Below are 20,674 nucleotides of genomic sequence, written 5' to 3' on the forward strand. Positions count from 1 at the left end.
AATCTCAGACGCATGGATCACCATGGCAGGAATTTGTCCAGCTACTTGCGAGTCGTCATGACTGTGGTGCCATGAAAGCAGGAGGCCCCTTCACTTAGAGCCATTATACAGTGATGTATATCACACACTAACCCGCCTGCATTAGTCTCAGAAATATTGGTTTGCATTACATCAAGTTGGCTTCAAAATAACACTCGTCAGCTTGACTGAACTGGTCTTTCACCTATAAAACCAACCTGCACATCGGCAGGGCTGTTCACTTAACAGACATAACATGATGTTCCATTTATTTTCATTATGAACAACTGAGCTCTCCTGGCTCAATTCAATAGAAGTCTATGAGGAAAGGCATTTGATTGTTGGTGAAAATGATGACAAAAACTATTCAACAACAAAATTACCACTGGTTTGTGACGATATGTTCTATAGAGTTAGAATGTGTTGTGTATGTTCTTCATAATATGAATGTGAGTAGTATGAATGAAATCCGGATGGACTGCATTCATCATGTAGTCAACTTCATGTTACTTAAAGTTCACTTCACATAATACTCTCTTTTCTCATACTCCTACTAGGCTTATATAGTAAAGAATAAGGAGGTGGTTTATGCGCTTAAACTCACCAACAAGTCTCTTTTTTGTGGCAACTGACAGCATGTCATAAGCCACATTTCCATTACCGATTTGCGCAAAACTTTTGTGATTTATAAACTGATTAAAAAAAAACGTATTGCGAATTGATGGGATTTGCCCATTAATGCCATTAACCGATGTAATATGACAAATATTATTAATATTTTTCCTGTAATGGTGACAGAATTGGTAGGTTAACGTATATCGCAGTCACTGCACTAGCCATTATTTTTAATTGAAGGAGACAGAAACTTCTGGGACACTTCTGAAACGTGTCTCGGTGCGGCTGGTATAAAGAAGTATTGACTAGAGTGGTCTCAATCAGCTCTGGTGGCCGCGTCGAAGCTAAATAAGGGGTTAACCTAGCATTAATGGTAAGGAAAGCACCTTATCCTTGAGAACGCCCATGTATTCGTTTTTCCAGGTTCCAGTACATCAAAGAATGATCATGTTACTAGGGCCTGGCGATTTGGCAAAAAATGTAAAACTAAATTTTTCTGGAATGTTTGACCTGTTCTCTTTGTTTATTAATCCTCTAATTAAATAAAATTCTATTCCAAGTGCTGCACACATGAAGTTGTCAACATGATGTAAATGTTAAACAAATCACTTGTTAAATATCTTTGCATAAAAGATGCAAAACCTACAACTACATATTGTACAAACTCATCTTATATATAAGTCTATTATGTGTTCAGAAATGATACGAGGAAAATTACTTCAAAATCGCAAAAGTCAATGTAATTCAAATTCAAAATCACCAAAGGTATACCACTAATAGACTTTTATTAACTATAAATGTTCCTTAAAAACAACAGCAGCTTTCAGCCAGTCATCATGATGCAAACATAAAATATCAGACATGCAGTAGTAGTTCTTTACAGGTTATTTTATTCGATTGTGCTGCTTTCCATTGTTTTTGTGGGTAAACATGGATGTGTTTAACTGTTGCGCTCACGACTCTTGAAGTGTCTCTTGCATGAAATGCCATTTTTAAACACTGCGCTCAAGTTAAAAGAAGTTCACTCCCATCTATTTGCATGTTTTATCTATATTCAAATTAATTGATAAAATCGGAAAAGTTGCGCAACCCTTTCATGTGACTTTTACGTATGTCAGGTGACCTGTAAATGTAAAAAAAATCAGTTTCATTGCAGTTTTGCAATGTAATGTATACATTTTTTGAATTGCCTGAAAAAGCACCTCATGTGAGCACAAAAAGTTATATAGATATATGGAAGTTTTCACGAAATTGGTGCGTTTCCATTGGGTGTATTATTATTTTTTTTCAATTCGCAATTTCAATTTGCGTAATTTGAAGGTTAATGGAAATGAAGCCATAGATGAGGGTGGATCTTAATTTGTATTGAACACAGAAGATCTACTGATTCTAGCGGAATCCTGATATTTCAGTTTAAAAAAATATCATCATATTATTTACTAGCAACCTCTAAGAAAGCAAAGCAGCACAAAGAACGTCAGAAGATCTGGAGTGGTTTTAACCCAGAACAGTTTTTTTTCTTTCAGATAACACTTCTACCATTTTCCTGTTGTAAGGAAATTGACTCATTCAGATGTACCTCATGGGTCTGGCTGCTAATAGTCTTTAAACACAGCTGAAGACCGAGTAGGCCCACTCACAGGAAAACAGGAAGAGGCAACAACCTCAAGGTGCCTTTGAGCAGAACAACATGTGTATGAGATGAGTGGTTTCCTTATGAAAAGATACGTTATTTAAGCAATCAACAAGTTAAGAACTGCAGGTAACATGTTGCAAACATCTGCTAAGCAAGCTGGGCCACTTAAAAAAAAAACACTTCTTTTTGAATAAGTGTTCATTTATATACCATTTTTATGTTTTAGTAATAGTTTTAATAAAAATGTTATTTAAACGTACTCAGCATTTTGTCATGGCATGTTTATTTTGACTGAAATGGCAAATAATTGTTTTCAATGAAAGAAACATTAAGAGATTAATCTCATATACAGACTAGGATGTGCTGAAGTGATATAAATAAACCGCTAGCAAAGTGCTTCACTGGTTTTCAGCGATTAAAGCTCAAGCAGATCAATATCCAACATACCCCTTTAACTAAAACGGTTATATTGTCATCACAATGTGTCTTTTTAATCATGTCTCGATTACAATTAATGCAACTCTTCATCATCAAACATTTAAGTATGTAATTTCACTGATGAAAAAACTGAAAGGAAAATTTCTAGGGTTCTATGATTTCTATGATGTGTGCAATGTGGCCTCCGAATGAAGATTTTTTAATCTAAATTTGTATTATATATTAACACAAAAAATGAAGATAGAATTTGTCCAAAAAAAATAAAAAATTCATAGGACCATTCAAATTTCTCAGTGTTTTTTTTTTTACTCAGCATAACTTCACATTTAAAACTCCACAGTCCTCTGGGATCGTCTTTCACAAGAAGCTGGACAATCTGGCCTTCCTGTAAACCCCTAGGAGGCCACAAGCGGTCTGGTCTGGAGGCCTGTCTAAATGCAGGATTCCGAATTCTCACAGAACTCTAAAAGGTCAGGACTGCCCAAATTTGGCAGATCAGGGAAGGGGATCACAACACAGGAAATCCCTCATCCTGTCTCGCAAGTATCAATGAACAATCACACACACTTCAGTGCGCAATGAACACTAGTCAGTGAGAGGACAGCATGACCCGGTGTCAACAAATTAACACTAATATACACCTGTATATACACTAATATACAGACCTCAAAGTCTGATTAACAGCAGTTTAAGCAATAGCAAATAAAGCCAGAGCACATTATCTAGAAAAAAAAGATATTTTGGATGCTATTTTTTTTTTCATGGGACATTCCCTGTCTGCAGCTGTGAGTTTTCAAACAACATGCAAAGCTCACGCTGATGTCAGAGGGTTTCCTGTCTGAGAAATGCAGCTGGACAGTCAAAAAAAAAAAAAGGAAAGGAAACACAAAGATAGGGGAGGCAAACCAGTGTTTGCAAAAATAAGGCAATTTTGAAACAATTACAAACAACATTAACATCATTTTGGCACTGCCCTACAAATTTTTACACTGAATGTTCTGTTTCACTTAGAAATAATGTCACATTATTATTTTAATGACTATTTTAAAATTTTTGTCATTACTATCTTTCTGGGCCTTGAAAGTGTCAGGTGCGTTGCTCTTTATGCAGGGTTGGAAAGCTCTCCGATTTCATCAAAAATATCTTAATTTGTGTTCTGAAGTAGGGCTGGGCGATATATCGAATATTAGCGATAATATCGTAATAATTTTGACGACGATTTACAATTTGAATATATCGGGAATATCGAATATTTCAAATTCAAGCATACTTTCCCAAAAGAACGCGCTGAATGTCCAAAAAAGGAACCTGTAACTGCTGACTGCTCTACGCCCCTCTACTACGAGAGCTGTAATGATAGCGGTTGCCAGATAACAAGAGTTTAAATCTCCCAATCATAGCTCCACTGTTACAAGGATAAATTTTCTGCCCGGTGTTTGCTTATTTTAAGCAATCTGGCAACCATGCGCACGTGCTCACTCCTCATTGCGGAAGAGCCGCTGACGATAATCTGAAAACACTAACAAGCTGGAATTGAGCGATCTAATGAAAGCGTCGTTCAGCCGGTCTGTGTTCTGTCGTGAGATCTCAACTGTATTGTTTGCATTTGTGATCGCGAAATAAATGCACTTACTCGACCGCTGATGTTTGAATAGAGAAATATAGGCTATGGCCATTTGGAATTACTTTTAGGGAATTTCACTGATATGTTTACCAGTTTCCATAATATAGACAGAGAGAATGCAAAAGTCTTTGGTATTCATTTATATATATTTATATATAAGAAATAGCTATGTGCTTCAGCAACTAGCTCCCCATCTAAGAGGGTTTTTAGTGTCAGTAGGAACATAGTTTCATACCACAGAGCTTCTCTTAAAACCACAGACAGTTGACAGACTTGTGTTCTTAGCTTACAAACTTGTTAAAAAAATTAAAATAAAATACTCATCCTAGTTGCATAGTTTAAATTGTGAATTGCATGCACTAAAAAGTTGACAGAATGCACTTTCTGTTACTTAATTTGCACTGCTTCAGTTACATATAGGCCTACATGTATTCATTTAATAAAAAGCAGTAAGTGATCTCTTGGTCTAGATTTTTTTAACTGCTTAAATTAGCTGTTTAATCTAAATAGTTTTTTTTTTTTTAATGGGCAAAAGAAAATCATGTTTTATTTTTTATTATTTAAATGCAAATGCAAACATATCGAGATATATATCGAATATCGTAAAAATTTTGACAATATCGAGATATAATTTTTTTTTTGTATATCGCCCAGCCCTATTCTGAAGATGAACAAAGGTCTTATGGGTTTGGAACATAGTAGGGGGAGTAATTAATGATAGAATTTTCATTTTTGGGTTAACTTTAGGCCTACCTTTAATGTAAATGTAATCCTAACATGCAACCAAATTTCCTAGTGGATATTGTTTTGTAAAACTTCCTTCACGATAACTTCTGTGTTGAGTTAGTGACCCAAAATCCACCATGAAAGAGGGGAAGGGAGTCTGGGAGCTTGTTCATTTGACCACATTACAAATACTAAATCTCCCTGGTGCACCGCCTCTAATCATGTGATACAGACCTTACAATTTTAACTGAAATTGGCATTGACATTCAATTATATTTTTCCCCACAAATTTATTTTAGTAGATATAAATGTACAATCACAAAGCAGATTAAACTGATTGTGGAACAGTTTATTGCCTGCTAGTCAAAAATCTTAAGTTACCCTACCATTCAATTTTAAGGTCCAATTTTTGCTATTAACAAACCATTAACCTCAATAAATGTGTTGCTTATTAATAGTTAGTAAGATAGATGTTAAAGGGATAGTTCACCCAAAAATCTAAATTATGTCATTAATAACTCACCCTCATCTTGTTCCAAACCCGTGAGACCTCAGTTTATCTTCGAAACACAGTTTAAGATATTTTAGATTCAGTCCGAGAGCTCTCAGTCCCTCCATTGAAGCTGTGTGTACGGTATACTGTCCATGTCCAGAAAGGTAAGAAAAGCATCATCAAAGTAGTCCACGTGACATCAGAGGGTCAGTTAGAATTTTTTTGAAGCATCGAAAATACATTTTGGTCCAAAAATAGCAAAAACGACGACTTTATTCAGCATTGTCTTCTCTCCCGTGTCTGTTCAAACTGTTCAAAACAAAGCAGTTTGTCATATCTGGTTCGCAAACGAATCATTCGATGTAACCGGATCTTTTTGAACCAGTTCACCAAATCGAACTGAAACATTTTAAACGGTTCACGTCTCCAATACGCATTACTCCATAAATGACTTAAGCTGTTAACTTGTTTAATGTGGCTGACACTCCCTCTGAGTTAAAACAAACCAATATCCCGGAGGAATTCATTTACTCAAACAGTACACTGACTGAACTGCTGTGAAGAGAGAACTGAAGATGAACACCGAGCCGAGCCAGATAATGACTCGTTCATGAGTCAAGAACCGTTTCTGTCAGACTCGTCTGATTCGAGAACCCATGAACTGATGATACTGCACATGTGTGATTCAGCGTGAAGCAAACCGACACACAGAGCATCTGAACTGAACTGATTCTTTTGGTGATTGATTCTGAATTGATTCTGTGCTAGTGTTATGAGCGCAGGTAAACCGAAGGCTTGAATCAAGGGCAATCATCGCCAATGATGCCATTACGTTGAGTGCAAAGGAACCAGTGAACCGTTTTCTTCAACCGGTTTATTGAATCGAACTGTCCGAAAGAACTACTGGTGATCTGAAAACCGATGCAACCGGTTCTTGACTCGTGAACAAGTCATTATCTGGCTCGGCTCGGTGTTCATCTCTCTCTTCACAGCAGTTCAGTCAGTGTACTGTTTGAGTAAATGAATTACTCCGGGATATTGGTTTGTTTTAACTCAGAGGAAGTGTCAGCCACATTAAAAAAGTTAACAGCTTAAGTCATTTGTGGATTAATGCGTATTGGAGACGTGAACCGTTTCAAATGATTCAGTTCGATTTGGTGAACTGGTTCAAAAAGATCCGGTTACATCGAATGATTCGTTCACGAACCGGATATCACAAACTGCTTTGTTTTGAACTCTCTCTCACAACAGACACGGAAGAGAAGACAATGCTGAATAAAGTCGTAGTGTTTGCTATTTTTGGACCAAAATGTATTTTCGATGCTTCAAAAAATTCTAACTGACCCTCTGATGTCACATGGACTACTTTGATGATGTTTTTCTTACCTTTCTGGACATGGACAGTAGACCGTACACACAGTTTCAATGGAGGGACTGAAAGCTCTCGGACTAAATCTAAAATATCTTAAAATGTGTTCCAAAGATAAACGGAGGTCTCACTGGTTTGGAACAACATGAGGATGAGTTATTAATGCAACTAGTTAATAATGAGAATTGGTCCCTATATTAAAATTGTACCAAAAAAATCTAACCAATCATATCATGTCTGTGACACAAACAGAGCAATATCAATCACTACTAATGACTGTTTCTAAACAGGTTTCCCAAACACAATGCACATTAAACCAGAGATGCAAACAGGTAAGGAGGAAAAACGTGAGAACACTGCGCGGAATGGGGTCATGCACACCACAGAATTTATTTTAAAGATGTTTGCTTTACATGCTCATTTGTAGTTACTTCAAGGTATTTTTGTATACCTTATAGGATCACAAGTACTCTTGTAAAACTCCCTTTGCAAGACCAAACTCCCCCTTGTCACTGAAAGGTAAGGAGTTTGAATCTATGTTAAACTGTGATAAATTAGCATACAAAATTTTACACACTTAAATTTTAAGCATGGGCCTCGTATTTAGCATTTTATATATATAAAAAAAAAGAAATTACAATTTTTTTTTTTTTTTACTTTTAGCATGATTTGTGAATAATTTCCAGACTGAACACCAGAAGTGTTGCCTGTTTAAACATCCTGACAAGGAGCGAATGAGTTTTCCCTCTGTTCCCACCCTGTCTCCTCATGATTAAATCCCAGGCTTGCGTCACAGCAGGCTCGGGCAGCCACCCATGGCCCTCCACTGGATTAATTAAAAGCATTTCTATTATAACCACTTCATGGGATGAGAACAATAAGCCACTGTAAAAGACCAATACGACATTGGGAGGTAGATCGGTTCATACAGAGTGATTGCTTTCGCTGGTGTTTTAAGTTAATGGATGTAAGAATCAAAACCACTGGTTACGTTCACTGTTGTGTAACTTCCTGTGGAGATCACAGGTTTTTCAAATAATGTGTGATTATACATCACGAGTTAAAGGTGACTTTAGTTGGCAAATTGCATTTTATACTTAATGCATTTTACATTTTAGGTTTCTAGTTTCTACTTGACTTTTAGCCAGACTATCTGACTTGTGTTTTTTTGTAGTTTTTTTCATTTAAGACCGCTCTTTTCATTTTTATGTGTAATGTATGAAAGCATGTGGACAGCTCATGAACACTATTGATGATTTAGAAACTAGAACAGCATGTTTCATTGTTTTCATGTTTGTGATTTGTTGAGATACAAGCTCGCTGATTTTTCAAAAAACCTCTATCCATCCTCTTTCACACCTGCCCTTGATTCAGACTGTATTTCCTGGGCATATTTCTTTCTTCCATTAACACTGAAAATCAAATATTAATGATTATAGGACACAAGAGAGTCCTAGTGGATTGATATCCTGGCCACTAATGGTAAATACACAAGTTCAGAATGATTCATCTTAACATGAACTATTAATTAACGCTCCATCTCATCACCCTAACAAGCCTGAACCAGACAGGCCTCTCGCGACATCTGTGCGGTGATGCATTTGATGTGAGAGTCAGGGGCTTTCATGAGAACTGTCATCTTGGTTACTGAATCAAATGTATGGAACAATGGATTCAGAGTCAGTCTGAAGCTCTGCAAATTCAGATTAAGGTTTGTTATCTGATATGTGGAGTGTATTGGCTAAATACTTCACTTACGGCACCTCAGTCCACAACTAATGTGCTGAACATAATTAAAAGCAGATGCACAAGATGGAAACCAGCATTGTTTCCTTAGGTGCTCTTAAGGAAAGCAACAGTGCATTAATCTGCAGCATCAGGGCCAAAGATGATATCATCAACTGAATCGGTCAGACAAATTCACTTCCTGACTGAATAGTCTCAGATTAGACACCCGCTCACTGATCCGCAAGACCACTAGTGAGCTGGCAACAGGTCTTCAACTTCTATTAAGGAAAAATTATCTGCGGTAACTTGTTAATACCTTGTGCTGTGCAGAAACTCCTTTACCTTATTTTGTGTTCAAAAATGAGATACATTTTAAAAATCACTTGTAAATCACTTCAAAATCTTGGATTCAGACTTTTTTTTTGTCAACTTGTTTCCTTTACTACGCATGTATTTTTGGATTTGATTGACTATTAGTTCCGTTTACATTACCCATAAATTGCGCAAATTGAAACTGCAAATTTCAAATGTGCCTAATGGAAACACGTCAATTTAGCAAAAATTCTCATATACCACAAAAAACTTTATTACAAAACTGCGAAAAACAAAAAACGCTCACATGTAGTGGCTTTTCAGGCAATTTCAAAAAGGATTATTTCATTATTTTCACTTTTACAGTTCACCTGCTGTACGTAAAACTCTCATGATCATTCTTGAACGTACTAACCTCCAAGAAACACATCATACAGTACATGGCCACTCTCAGCGCATTACGACTCCGACACAGCCACCGGAGCAGATTGACGCCACTCTAGTAAATGCTTGTTTTTTATACCAGTCGCGTCCGCAGCACATATCAGAAGCGTCCCAGAAGTGTCTCTCTGCGCTGCTTTGCTAAAGACACACCTACATGTCCTACGATTAAAAATAATGGCTAGTGCAGTGGCTGTGATATATGTAAACCTACCAAGATCTGTTGCCATAATTTATCGTGACTAGGGATGCAGACAGAACACAACTAAGGTAGGCAACAAGTTGTCAGAGCAACACTAAACACTCTCTGGAGCACATGGCTTAATAACTCCCCTGCTGCAAAAAATGAAACTAAAATTATGTTTACTTGGAAAAGGCTACAATTTCCAGGCAGCAGCATGTTTGAGAGTTTACACTTTACAGTTTGTTATGTAAAGGACATGGGATGTTTTTACAGTTATCTTAGAAGAGAGTGAATAAGGTTTATGCACGTTGTAAATACACATCTGTGCATGCACATCTTCAAAGTTGAAGGCTTGCAATATGAAACATGCATGATTGGTCAAAAATGAGAACTTAGCTGCAATATAACAATTTAAAGGGTTAGTTCACCAGAGAATGAAAATTTGTCCATCTTCTACTCACCCTTGTAGAATCCTATGTGTGTGTGTGACTTTCTTCTTTCAGAATAATCCAATTGAAGTTATATAAAAAATTGTCCTTGCTCTTTCAAGCCTTTTTCAAGCGGGTGTTTATTGTCAACAGTTCAGAAGACGTAGGGCTGGACAATATATCGGACAATATGATCATGTGCATCTAGTCAGTAAAGTCTGTTCTGGGATTAGCGGTAAAAAAAAACAGTGTTTATTACGTTTGAAATCTGGATATTTGTCATACAAAAACGCATGGATTGGCTACAGGGGGACTTTATTCATCCCCGGAGCCATGTGAGGGATGTTTTATTAGGGATGCATGCACTTTATTTCACGTCTTCTGAACTGATGACAGCAAACACCCGCTTACACCCATTGAAAGGCTTGGAAGAGCAAGGACAATTTTTAATATATCTTCGATTGGATTATTCTGAAAGAAGAAAGTCACACACACTTAGGATGCTTTGAGGGTGAGTATAACATGGACAAATTTTAATTCTTGGGTGAAGTAAACATTTAACAATTAATAAATTAATAATGCGTGTTTCTGTTTTGTTAAAGGTGCACTAAGCGTTTTTTGAAAAATGCTTTTGACCACAGCGTCAGACCATGTCCCAAAACACACTTGTAGCCAATCAGCATTTGGGGGGGGGGGGGGGGATGGGTGTTAGCAGATATTAGCAGATCGACTATAGAGCGAGATGACAGTAGGGTTGGGAATCGTTAGAAATGACCCCTTTCCTGTTCCAGGTTCTGCCTAACGTTTCCGGTTCAGATTCTGGTTCCATTAAAATCATTAAACAACTATTAAAAAAAATAGTGGTAAGGAATAATGCATAATACTCATCTACTCCATGCTCAATACTGTTCATTACTTACTTTCAACTTAATTTAAAGGTTGGCAATGTCAAAATTCAACATATATTACAGTATACGGATCTTCATAAGTAGGGTTGGGTATTGTTAGAAATTTTCTAATTCCGGTTCCATTTAAAGGAACTATTAATTTTTGCTTTTTTACTATTTTACCTTCATTGAATGTAGTGTTACTGGAAGGTAGTAAGTAATGTTGAGTAATGCTAGTCCATCAATCAGCATGTGCTTCAAAGTTGATGTTTTTTACACTAACTAACATTTTGCTTGTCAATCAGGAATAAGATGGTTGGCCAAATAGTCCCTTGAGGGCTAAGATACTTGTTCCTTTCCCTAAATAAAATAATTAAACTCAAAATAAACTGATAAAAAATGTTATACTTATAACCATGTATACACTAGGGTTGCACGATAAATCGTATGCGATATTTAATGCGCATCTTTTCAGTAAAGCCGGTTCTTTAATCAGCTGTAAATCTCAATCGTTGTTGCCATGTTGTGTACTTACGTGTGGGGTGGAGATTTCAAGTCCTGTTGGGCTATGGGCGTGTTTGTTTAGGTGCTTTCAAATATCAACATTGTTTGGCAAAAGTCGCTTGGTGCACCTTTAAATCTGATAAGCAAAACTAAAGCCTTATTATGTGGTCATTTATTAATTATTTGTTATCTTAAAACTACAACCTAGTATATTTTACATTACATATTCTTGGAAAATGTTAGCCGAAGTCAATCCACTTCCAATTTGGTAAAAAATGTCCCTAACTAGTTCTCTTTTAACAGGCAGATTACCAGTAACTAAGCGCACAATAGAAGTCCATCATTTGACATGATGAATAGTCGAGTGGAGAGTGTGCATGTGCAGATTTGCGTGATGCTATTTGTTTGTGTGAAATTGGATGGTTCCACAGTTTAATACATCTGCACCCGTCAAGCTCATGCGCACCTGCAAGAATACTTGCTTCAGTGAGTTCTCACACACAAACGAACACCAGACAAACCACCTGCAAAACCACTTCAGCTTTGCGTCAGCAACTAAACCGGAGAAAAACTGTCAATCATAGTCATTTTAAAAGACTTTGTGCAAGTTATCATGCACAAGAATGGATTCATGCAATGCCAATAGAAGTTAATATTTATAATAGTTCTAGTCTGTCTGATTTTAGCTAATGGGATTTTAAGGCTACTTTAATTGTTATGCATGTTAAATGTTCTGCACCACAAAAGTTGCATCTAATAAACACATAAATGAGGAGCATCTGGAACATAAATGAGTCTAAAACACCTGCAGCTAGATGTAAGTTGGCATACACCCTGGCACACTGTGTGTGGCTAACAACTGTTTATCAAACAGATAATTGCATGACCCGAATCCGGTTTGGGTCAAGTGCTGGCTGATGCTTATCAACTTACTTCAAATACTTCAAAGCTGGAGATAGCAGCATGTTTATTCATTTTCATTCTACAGGGGCTGCTATTAAAGTCCCAAACCTAGAGAGAATACACAAAGATTTTTCGGATATGATTAGGCTTAAAGAGCTCTTTAACCCCTGCCATCTCCTAGAACGACCTTTGGCGCTTTAGGAAAGAGCTCCACGTGACTTTGCCTTCATGTAAGAAGTTAGTGCCTGGTCATAGTCATCCAGCTTGGCAGATGTGATCTAAATTTCCCTGGCACCCCACAACCTTGCGGTCAAGTTTTTTAGACCACAGCCCAGGGCAAGTAAAATTCCCAAAGAATCGAACATAAGGGGAGACCCATATAGATGAAACTGCACTGCAAAATAAGCAGTCGGCTGACATCTCAAGGAATCCTGTACGTCACTGAGAGTGCAGAAACAGCTCTTTCTGGCACACGGACTGAAGGTCATGTGGAAGTATTTATTTGAGGCTCAGGACCCTCTTGGGGAAAGCTCTGCAGGATTCTTGGTCCTGAGAATTCGCTGGTCTTTCTCTTACCACATAAGAGATCCACTGCAGAGGATGAAAAACACAATGTGCAAAGCAGACAGAAATACCACATGCATCACTTATGGGCTGGGAGCACAAATGTGATGTACTTCTGATGAAAACAGCTGATCTGCTTTGCCACAAGTCTTTAAAGTAAAACATGTGAGACAGGAATGAAAAAGATCTCTACAGAAGTCTTTTTAAATTGCAACACTAGCAAACAAAGTTGGCAAATAGTTGAAAGTGTAGTCATGTGAATGACATTTGACTAAGATATGACGGCTTACATGATTTATGATTGAATAAAACCAAAAATTATAAAACAAACTGAATTCTTTGCATCACATATTGTAAAGAAACACCACATGCCAATTGAAATGACATGTTATGCCTCTTCTAAAAGTGCAAACACAAAAGTCAATTGTGATTTATCACACATCATTTAGTGTCTAGCAATTTTACTTGTGAATGACCAGTTGGATAAGTGTCTTACTTTCCCCATCAATCATCAGCTCGAGCCAAAACAAACACATTGGCAATCCATACCAAAAAAAGTCATCATTCAATAACAGAAGGAATTAGCTTGTTAAGCGTCACTCTAAAGTCAAAAAAGACTTATGTAACTGGCACAAATCCTTAAAATGTGAATCTATGATGTGGGTGACTGGTTGAAATGCACTCTAACCAGATCTGCTTCACATAAGGGATGTGGATAAAAATACGTTATTCTTAAAGAGTATTCCATTTACAATGAAGCTAATACACATAAGGTTTATTATAATGATGAATAAAATAAAAACATATACGACTAATTCTTTTCAGTCTTATAACCTAACCTCAAACAGTAGCTTCCCATCTGGAGCATTACCGATACAGAGACGTGGACAGAAAATGACAAGATGTCGCCCTAAACCGTGGAAACTGGCCTGTAACCTGACAAAACAACCTATTTTAACCTTATTTTAATAGAAAAAACGTATATAGCCTTTGTTATTTTAGTAACATCCTGTAACATTTAGTTTATCCTGGTCCTTCCAGACATTTGTCTCTAACGTTATATATACCACAAAATACCACATTCAAACCACAGATCGCTTTTTAGGCAAATTATACTTAACATCTACACTACTCTCAAGTAAAATAATCGAAACCTACTCTGATAGTAATGCCAACCGTGATTTCCGACAGAAAGCCGGTTTGGGCAACACCCTCAGCCACACAATCAGCTTAAAAGCTCGTCATACACGACTCTCTGGTCCTTCATCGAGTCTATTTTCATCGGTTTATGCGCGGTTACTAAAACAAGAATGCGAAAGATTACGTCTTGGTTTTACTTACCGAAAGGTTCCTGCAAATAATCTTGAGTGTCTGAGTGATTCAAGCTTCGCCATGCGATCGTAGTGATGATTCGCGAGCGAATCGTTCGGTTCGACACGTTATTCTCCATGAATCAAAAGAACCGACTCGCGAATCCAAATGATTCAACCAGATCAATCTGCTAGAGTTACACAAAGCCTTGATAACGCTCGATTCATTCAACGAATGAATGAAGCAATATGATTAAAACTTTTAACTATAAGATTTGTTGCGTAAAACATAGCGAAAACAGATGATCTTAAAAATGTAACAAGATAAACGTTATGTGCCATTGAAATGTTATGTAGGCTGTACATCCTGGGACGGATATCCAAACATGTCTATAAAGTTTGTTCATATTTTAATTTATTTTGGTTAAAACAAACCATTTTTTAAATATTTGGCTGTACTTGCATTAACCGTTATTTGGCTGTCTTTAACCTATAATTGCTTTGTTTTATAACATTGATTGTTATAGCTTATTGTTAAGTACAACCCGAATTCCGGAAAAGTTGGGACGTTTTTTAAATTTTAATAAAATGAAAACTAAAAGACTTTCAAATCACATGAGCCAATATTTTATTCACAATAGAACATAGATAACATAGCAAATGTTTAAACTGAGAAAGTTTACAATTTTATGCACAAAATGAGCTCATTTCAATTTTGATTTCTGCTACAGGTCTCAAAATAGTTGGGACGGGGCATGTTTACCATGGTGTAGCATCTCCTTTTCTTTTCAAAACAGTTTGAAGACGTCTGGGCATTGAGGCTATGAGTTGCTGGAGTTTTGCTGTTGGAATTTGGTCCCATTCTTGCCTTATATAGATTTCCAGCTGCTGAAGAGTTCGTGGTCGTCTTTGACGTATTTTTCGTTTAATGATGCGCCAAATGTTCTCTATAGGTGAAAGATCTGGACTGCAGGCAGGCCAGGTTAGCACCCGGACTCTTCTACGACGAAGCCATGCTGTTGTTATAGCTGCAGTATGTGGTTTTGCATTGTCCTGCTGAAATAAACAAGGCCTTCCCTGAAATAGACGTTGTTTGGAGGGAAGCATATGTTGCTCTAAAACCTTTATATACCTTTCAGCATTCACAGAGCCTTCCAAAACATGCAAGCTGCCCATACCCTATGCACTTATGCACCCCCATACCATCAGAGATGCTGGCTTTTGAACTGAACGCTGATAACATGCTGGAAGGTCTCCCTCCTCTTTAGCCCAGAGGACACGGCGTCCGTGATTTCCAACAAGAATGTCAAATTTGGACTCGTCTGACCATAAAACACTATTCCACTTTGAAATAGTCCATTTTAAATGAGCCTTGGCCCACAGGACACGACGGCGCTTCTGGACCATGTACACATATGGCTTCCTTTTTGCATGATAGAGCTTTAGTTGGCATCTGCTGACGGCACGGCGGATTGTGTTTACCGACAGTGGTTTCTGAAAGTATTCCTGGGCCCATTTAGTAATGTCATTGACACAATCATGCCGATGAGTGATGCAGTGTCGTCTGAGAGCCCGAAGACCACGGGCATCCAATAAAGGTCTCCGGCCTTGTCCCTTACGCACAGAGATTTCTCCAGTTTCTCTGAATCTTTTGATGATGTTATGCACTGTAGATGATGAGATTTGCAAAGCCTTTGCAATTTGACGTTGAGGAACATTGTTTTTAAAGTTTTCCACAATTTTTTTACGCAGTCTTTCACAGATTGGAGAGCCTCTGCCCATCTTTACTTCTGAGAGACTCTGTTTCTCTAAGACAAAGCTTTTATAGCTAATCATGTTACATACCTGATATCAATTAACTTAATTAATCACTAGATGTTCTCCCAGCTGAATCTTTTCAAAACTGCTTGCTTTTTTAGCCATTTGTTGCCCCCGTGCCAACTTTTTTTGAGACCTGTAGCAGGCATTACATTTTAAATGAGCTAATTAAGTGGATAAAAGTGTAAAATTTCTCAGTTTAAACATTTGCTACGTTATCTATGTTCTATTGTGAATAAAATATTGGCTCATGTGATTTGAAATTCCTTTAGTTTTCATTTTATTAAAATTTAAAAAACGTCCCAACTTTTCCGGAATTCGGGTTGTAGAATAATGCTCCAATTTACAGAAAACACAGCGAATGTTATAGTTTAAACACAAAGCCATTATGCCTAAATGAAAACTAGAGTAGCTACCTCAACTAAATAAATTTAAATAATAACATTCAAAAATAAAAATTGTGGGAATTCCCCTTTCCACAACATGTATCAACATGTTCTCTGTGAGTCAGTTCTGTTGTTGTATCGGACCTAAAATGAATGAATCAAAAATTATGTGTTCAAATGAATCGATACTGTAAAATGAATTGAACTGCCTACCACGTTCTCGATTATTTGGTCCTCCCACAATCTCGTTCTGCGTCATGACCCGCCACATGACGACAGCGCCAAACAGGGCCAGGGTAAAATCTTAAAGCGGGATTTCAAATCTTTTATCACGATAATCACTGATTGAAGTATCCATGCGTTTATTGAACATAAAGCAAGTTGTTTCACCAGATGTTTTATCTGAAAGTCATGAACACATTAGACGTCTCAAATCGTCGAAATAGCAAGACAAAACAAAGCTATTTTGTGAACAAGAATAAACAGGATGTGCCTGAGGAAGGTGAATTTACCACAACATTAGTTCAACAACTGCAGACACAAAAGAAAACCGGATACTTATCTAACCAAAGATATCTAAACCTTGACAAAAAGTAGCCTACTTTAATTAGAATGTCTAGATAATATCTATATGCAAAACCTTAACAAAAGGAGTTATGTCTAAAAAACGAATCAATAAGCATCTCTCTCTCTCTCTCTCTCTCTCTCTCTCTCTATAGGGTGCTGCTAATAGAAGAGGTTACACAACATTACACAAGTTTTTATTTTTTTAGTGCCTCCAGATGGCCCAATTCTCACTTTTTTAAATCAATAAATATTCATTGCAATGGAGAATATAGCTAATTAAAATTGTATAAATATTGCATAATATCGATAAATTCCATCAAAATCAGAAATAATAATTAAAAAAATATTATTGAACAAAAATATATTACATTGATTTTCCAGAAAATAAAAAAAGTTACATTTCAGGGCTTCTGTCACTTTTGACTGTGAAGGAGGCAAGTGTGACTCCTAAACGAAGAGGGCCAGAGGGTTAAGTGATTGTAAGTCACAACCCTATATAATATGTGGGATATGACTGAGATTATATACTTCACAAAATGACCAACAGTTTTTGCTATTAGACTGTATTTTATGTTGTTTTTATAGTATACAGGGTAACTAATATGTAAATAAAATAGCTACATGAACAAATACTGTATTATGCAAAGACCAGAAAAGTTTTCACCCCTCAATGAAAGTCCATGGGCTTATATATATATATATATATATATATAAAGGTGTTTTGGAAAAGCGGTCCTGAGCAAAGAATGTTACATAATTTGAAATAAACTTAAAGCACATACATGTAAATATAAACATTTTCCAACTGTTAGAAGATATAGTCATATTAAGCAAATAGCATCTTTATTAATAACCAGATTAAGAGAATGTTTTCCCCATATTAACTAAGTGTGATGATCTGTTAAAGAGGTTGTGAACTGACTCGTTACCACTGTCTTAAGTGTTTCATCTGCACGTGAAAGGCATGTGTGAATTCATATCTCATGACTATAAACACAATGTTGGGAACTCAACAGTTTTGTACCAGGTTGAAACAATTGGTTTATTTCTTTGTTAACTAGTGAAAAACTAGTGATTGTCTACATCATTCTGCTTGTAATAAAGTTATACAAATTTTGGAACAGGAAAAAATGCTGTGTGAAAACACCCGAAAGCCAAAGAATATATCACATCATATAACAGCATTATGGTCTGTTTATTTATTTAAACTAACAATTTTTACAAATAATGCAATTATTAAATGAAACATTTAATAAACTTATATGTATAAAATATATATTTATTGTATTTATTTATTGAGCATTAACTAAGAAAATCGGAAATGTGTAAAACAATATTTTAGCTTAACTGTATGTATTTCCATGCAGTTAATAGTGGTGATATTTGTGGATGGGGATAGAAAAGTCCTCAAAAATAATATCAGTCTACTTAACGCCTTATCAAACAATGTTGTGTAAATGTATGTATGTAGCCAATCTTCTTCCTGGCTATTTATTACGAATCTCTCACTTTCTGGATAAATCCAGAGGGTCCAAATGCACAATTAAACTTTTGGAAAGTGGATGATATAAAATATTGTGCATGAGCAGGTTTAGCTATTTCTTTAACTGTTTATTTATTTATTTATTATTTAAACTAAAATGATTAGCTTGCTGTATATATATATATATATATATATATATATATATATATATATATATATATATATATATATGTTTTCTTGTTTATTTGTTAAATAGCCTTATATTGAAATACATGACATGACGTATTTGTTTTTAAAGTGTATTTATTCATATCTTTAAACTCTTTATTTCATGCTTGTTCATGTTAGGCCTATACAATAGCCTATAATAAAACAGTTATCGCCGATTGACTGCGGTGGTCCAGGCATGTCCGCCCTTTAACACCTCCATCAATTATGTAAAAGAGACATTAACAAGGAATGGCCATCTGCCTCTTCTATAGCCGTTGTGCTTCATATAAAGGCCACAAACTCTGGGCAAGACCCTCATCGCTCTTCAGATTCAGCTGTTGTCAGAGATGCAGCGGCCGCGCGCAGACATGATGCTGGTCAGGAGAAAATACAAGAGATACTCCAAACACAAAATGACCTACCTGGGTCTGATCGCACATGTCATTCAAAACGCTCCTGAGAAGAAACTGACGTTTTACGAGGTAAGCTCAAATGTATTACAGCTGACAATGCGCTCAATGGATAGTTTGGCTAAGAAATGTGTTTGATTGGTTTCTTCATTTTACAATTGAATGCAAACATTTTTTAATAATGTCCATCTTTTATCATAGGCCTATTTCATTTGAAAAGCAATGACGCACTTTAAGTGCTTTGTTAAATAAAGCAAAATCAGACACATAGGCTAGGCTATTAACCTGTGATATTTTGGTATTTGATATTTTGACTGTATCTTTTCCTTCATCAGTTAATGAAAGCGGTGGCGATATTTGTGGATGGCGACAGAAAAGGCCTTGAGAATAATATCAGAGTCTGTTTATCATCGAACAGGTGCTTTGTAAAGGTACGCGATTCTTCCTCTTCTTCCTCGTGTTGTTATTATTAGGCTACTTCTATAATGCTGTTGTGCCTTCACATTTACAGGTGCCTGTGAATCCGGAGTGCCCAAATGCAAAGCGCAACTTTTGGAAAGTGGATGAAAGTAAATTCACTCCGAAGATACTGCGACGACACTTCAGTGCTTTGCGCGACGTCCTCCCTGACTCTTATGAAAGCATGGAAATGTCTTCTGTGAAGAATGAAACGAAAAACCGGGCGAGCTTCAAACGCCCCGAGGCTGAAAAGAAGTTTATCAGCTCGTTTTCAATAGAGTCCCTCTTGCAGAGGGAAAGCAGCGCCCCCCTGAGGAACACACATGTACTTTCTGAAACTAGGAACCTGGAAAACCAGTTTGTGGGCCTCGCAGATGGACATCCTGTTAGGGCATTCAAGAGGAAAACATGCGACTGGCCCCATCAGACTTCATACGCCGATTTTAGTGGATCATATTCACACGTTTACTTTCCTACTTACAGTTTAGGACAAATGAATGATGGCTGCTGTCCCTCCAGTGGATCCTCCAATAGGATGTGCTCATTTTCTAACCTGTCCTATTGTTCCGCATCTGAGAGCATCAGGCAGTTCACCTCAAATGTAAACTGGGCCTACATGTAAACTGCACTTACTTTTCTTCGTGTTCATATCTTACTGATTTATTTTGCATTGTTGAAAACATCTGCCAACTTCTTATTTTCCAAATAAAACATCACAGTTTGTTTTTAAACTGAAGTGTTGCCCTGTGTAGAAATGTTACGTTCCCAGGACGTTCTCATAATGTGTAACGAGTTCACTGTTCATTTCAAAATATTGCCACATTGCCCTGTGCAGGACAAAGACTCAAACTGAATATTTCTACATGATTTCAATGACTTTAACATTTTTTCTCGCACAGACAAGAGATAGTAAGACCTGAAATTATTAATATCAAGAGTAAAAAAAAAAACTGAAACCGGGATAGTTACATCTTTTGTCTAAATGTTCTTCAAAAGCGCCAGCAGATGGCAATATTAAACCTGACTTGTTGAGCATCATCAGACTTATTTACACATCACACACATTTTCCCAGATGTACACACGCTTTTTTTTATTTTAATGTTTATAATACACAAACATAAGCATTGAAATATAATAAATTTTTATTACAGGCCATAAAA

The 20,674-nt window shown here is 36.6% G+C and overlaps 2 protein-coding genes across 3 annotated transcripts in view; one reads left to right on the forward strand and one right to left on the reverse strand.

Moving 5' to 3' along the window:
* ptp4a3a (protein tyrosine phosphatase 4A3a) overlaps positions 1–14,328 on the reverse strand; it is a 31,034-nt gene extending 16,706 nt beyond the window's left edge. Inside the window, exon 1 of one of the 2 annotated variants that reach the window (XM_059556733.1) lies at positions 14,212–14,328. The gene's annotated coding sequence lies outside the window, so the exon portion shown is untranslated. Of the gene's footprint in view, positions 1–13,709; positions 13,826–14,211 lie in introns of those variants that run through there. The other variant, XM_059556734.1, reaches the window with a different exon arrangement.
* A 4,621-nt stretch (positions 14,329–18,949) lies between these two features.
* LOC132144773 (forkhead box protein H1-like) lies at positions 18,950–20,244 on the forward strand. Its single transcript, XM_059555343.1, has 3 exons — positions 18,950–19,126; positions 19,390–19,485; positions 19,566–20,244. Exons 1-3 carry the CDS (start codon positions 18,992–18,994, stop codon positions 20,133–20,135), a joined length of 801 nt encoding a protein of 266 aa, XP_059411326.1. The 5' UTR covers positions 18,950–18,991; the 3' UTR covers positions 20,136–20,244.
* Positions 20,245–20,674: the final 430 nt, after the last annotated feature.

This window comes from Carassius carassius, chromosome 8 (genome assembly GCF_963082965.1).
Source record: "Carassius carassius chromosome 8, fCarCar2.1, whole genome shotgun sequence".
Taxonomy (NCBI): domain Eukaryota; kingdom Metazoa; phylum Chordata; class Actinopteri; order Cypriniformes; family Cyprinidae; genus Carassius; species Carassius carassius.

Excerpts from the sequence above, each read along its gene's own strand:
- LOC132144773 (XM_059555343.1), top strand. The coding sequence starts at position 18,992 with ATGCAGCGGCCGCGCGCAGACATGATGCTGGTCAGGAGAAAATACAAG. Across the intron at positions 19,127-19,389 it reads AGAAACTGACGTTTTACGAG|TTAATGAAAGCGGTGGCGAT; the intron begins GTAAGCTCAAAT and ends TTCCTTCATCAG. Across the intron at positions 19,486-19,565 it reads CGAACAGGTGCTTTGTAAAG|GTGCCTGTGAATCCGGAGTG; the intron begins GTACGCGATTCT and ends TCACATTTACAG.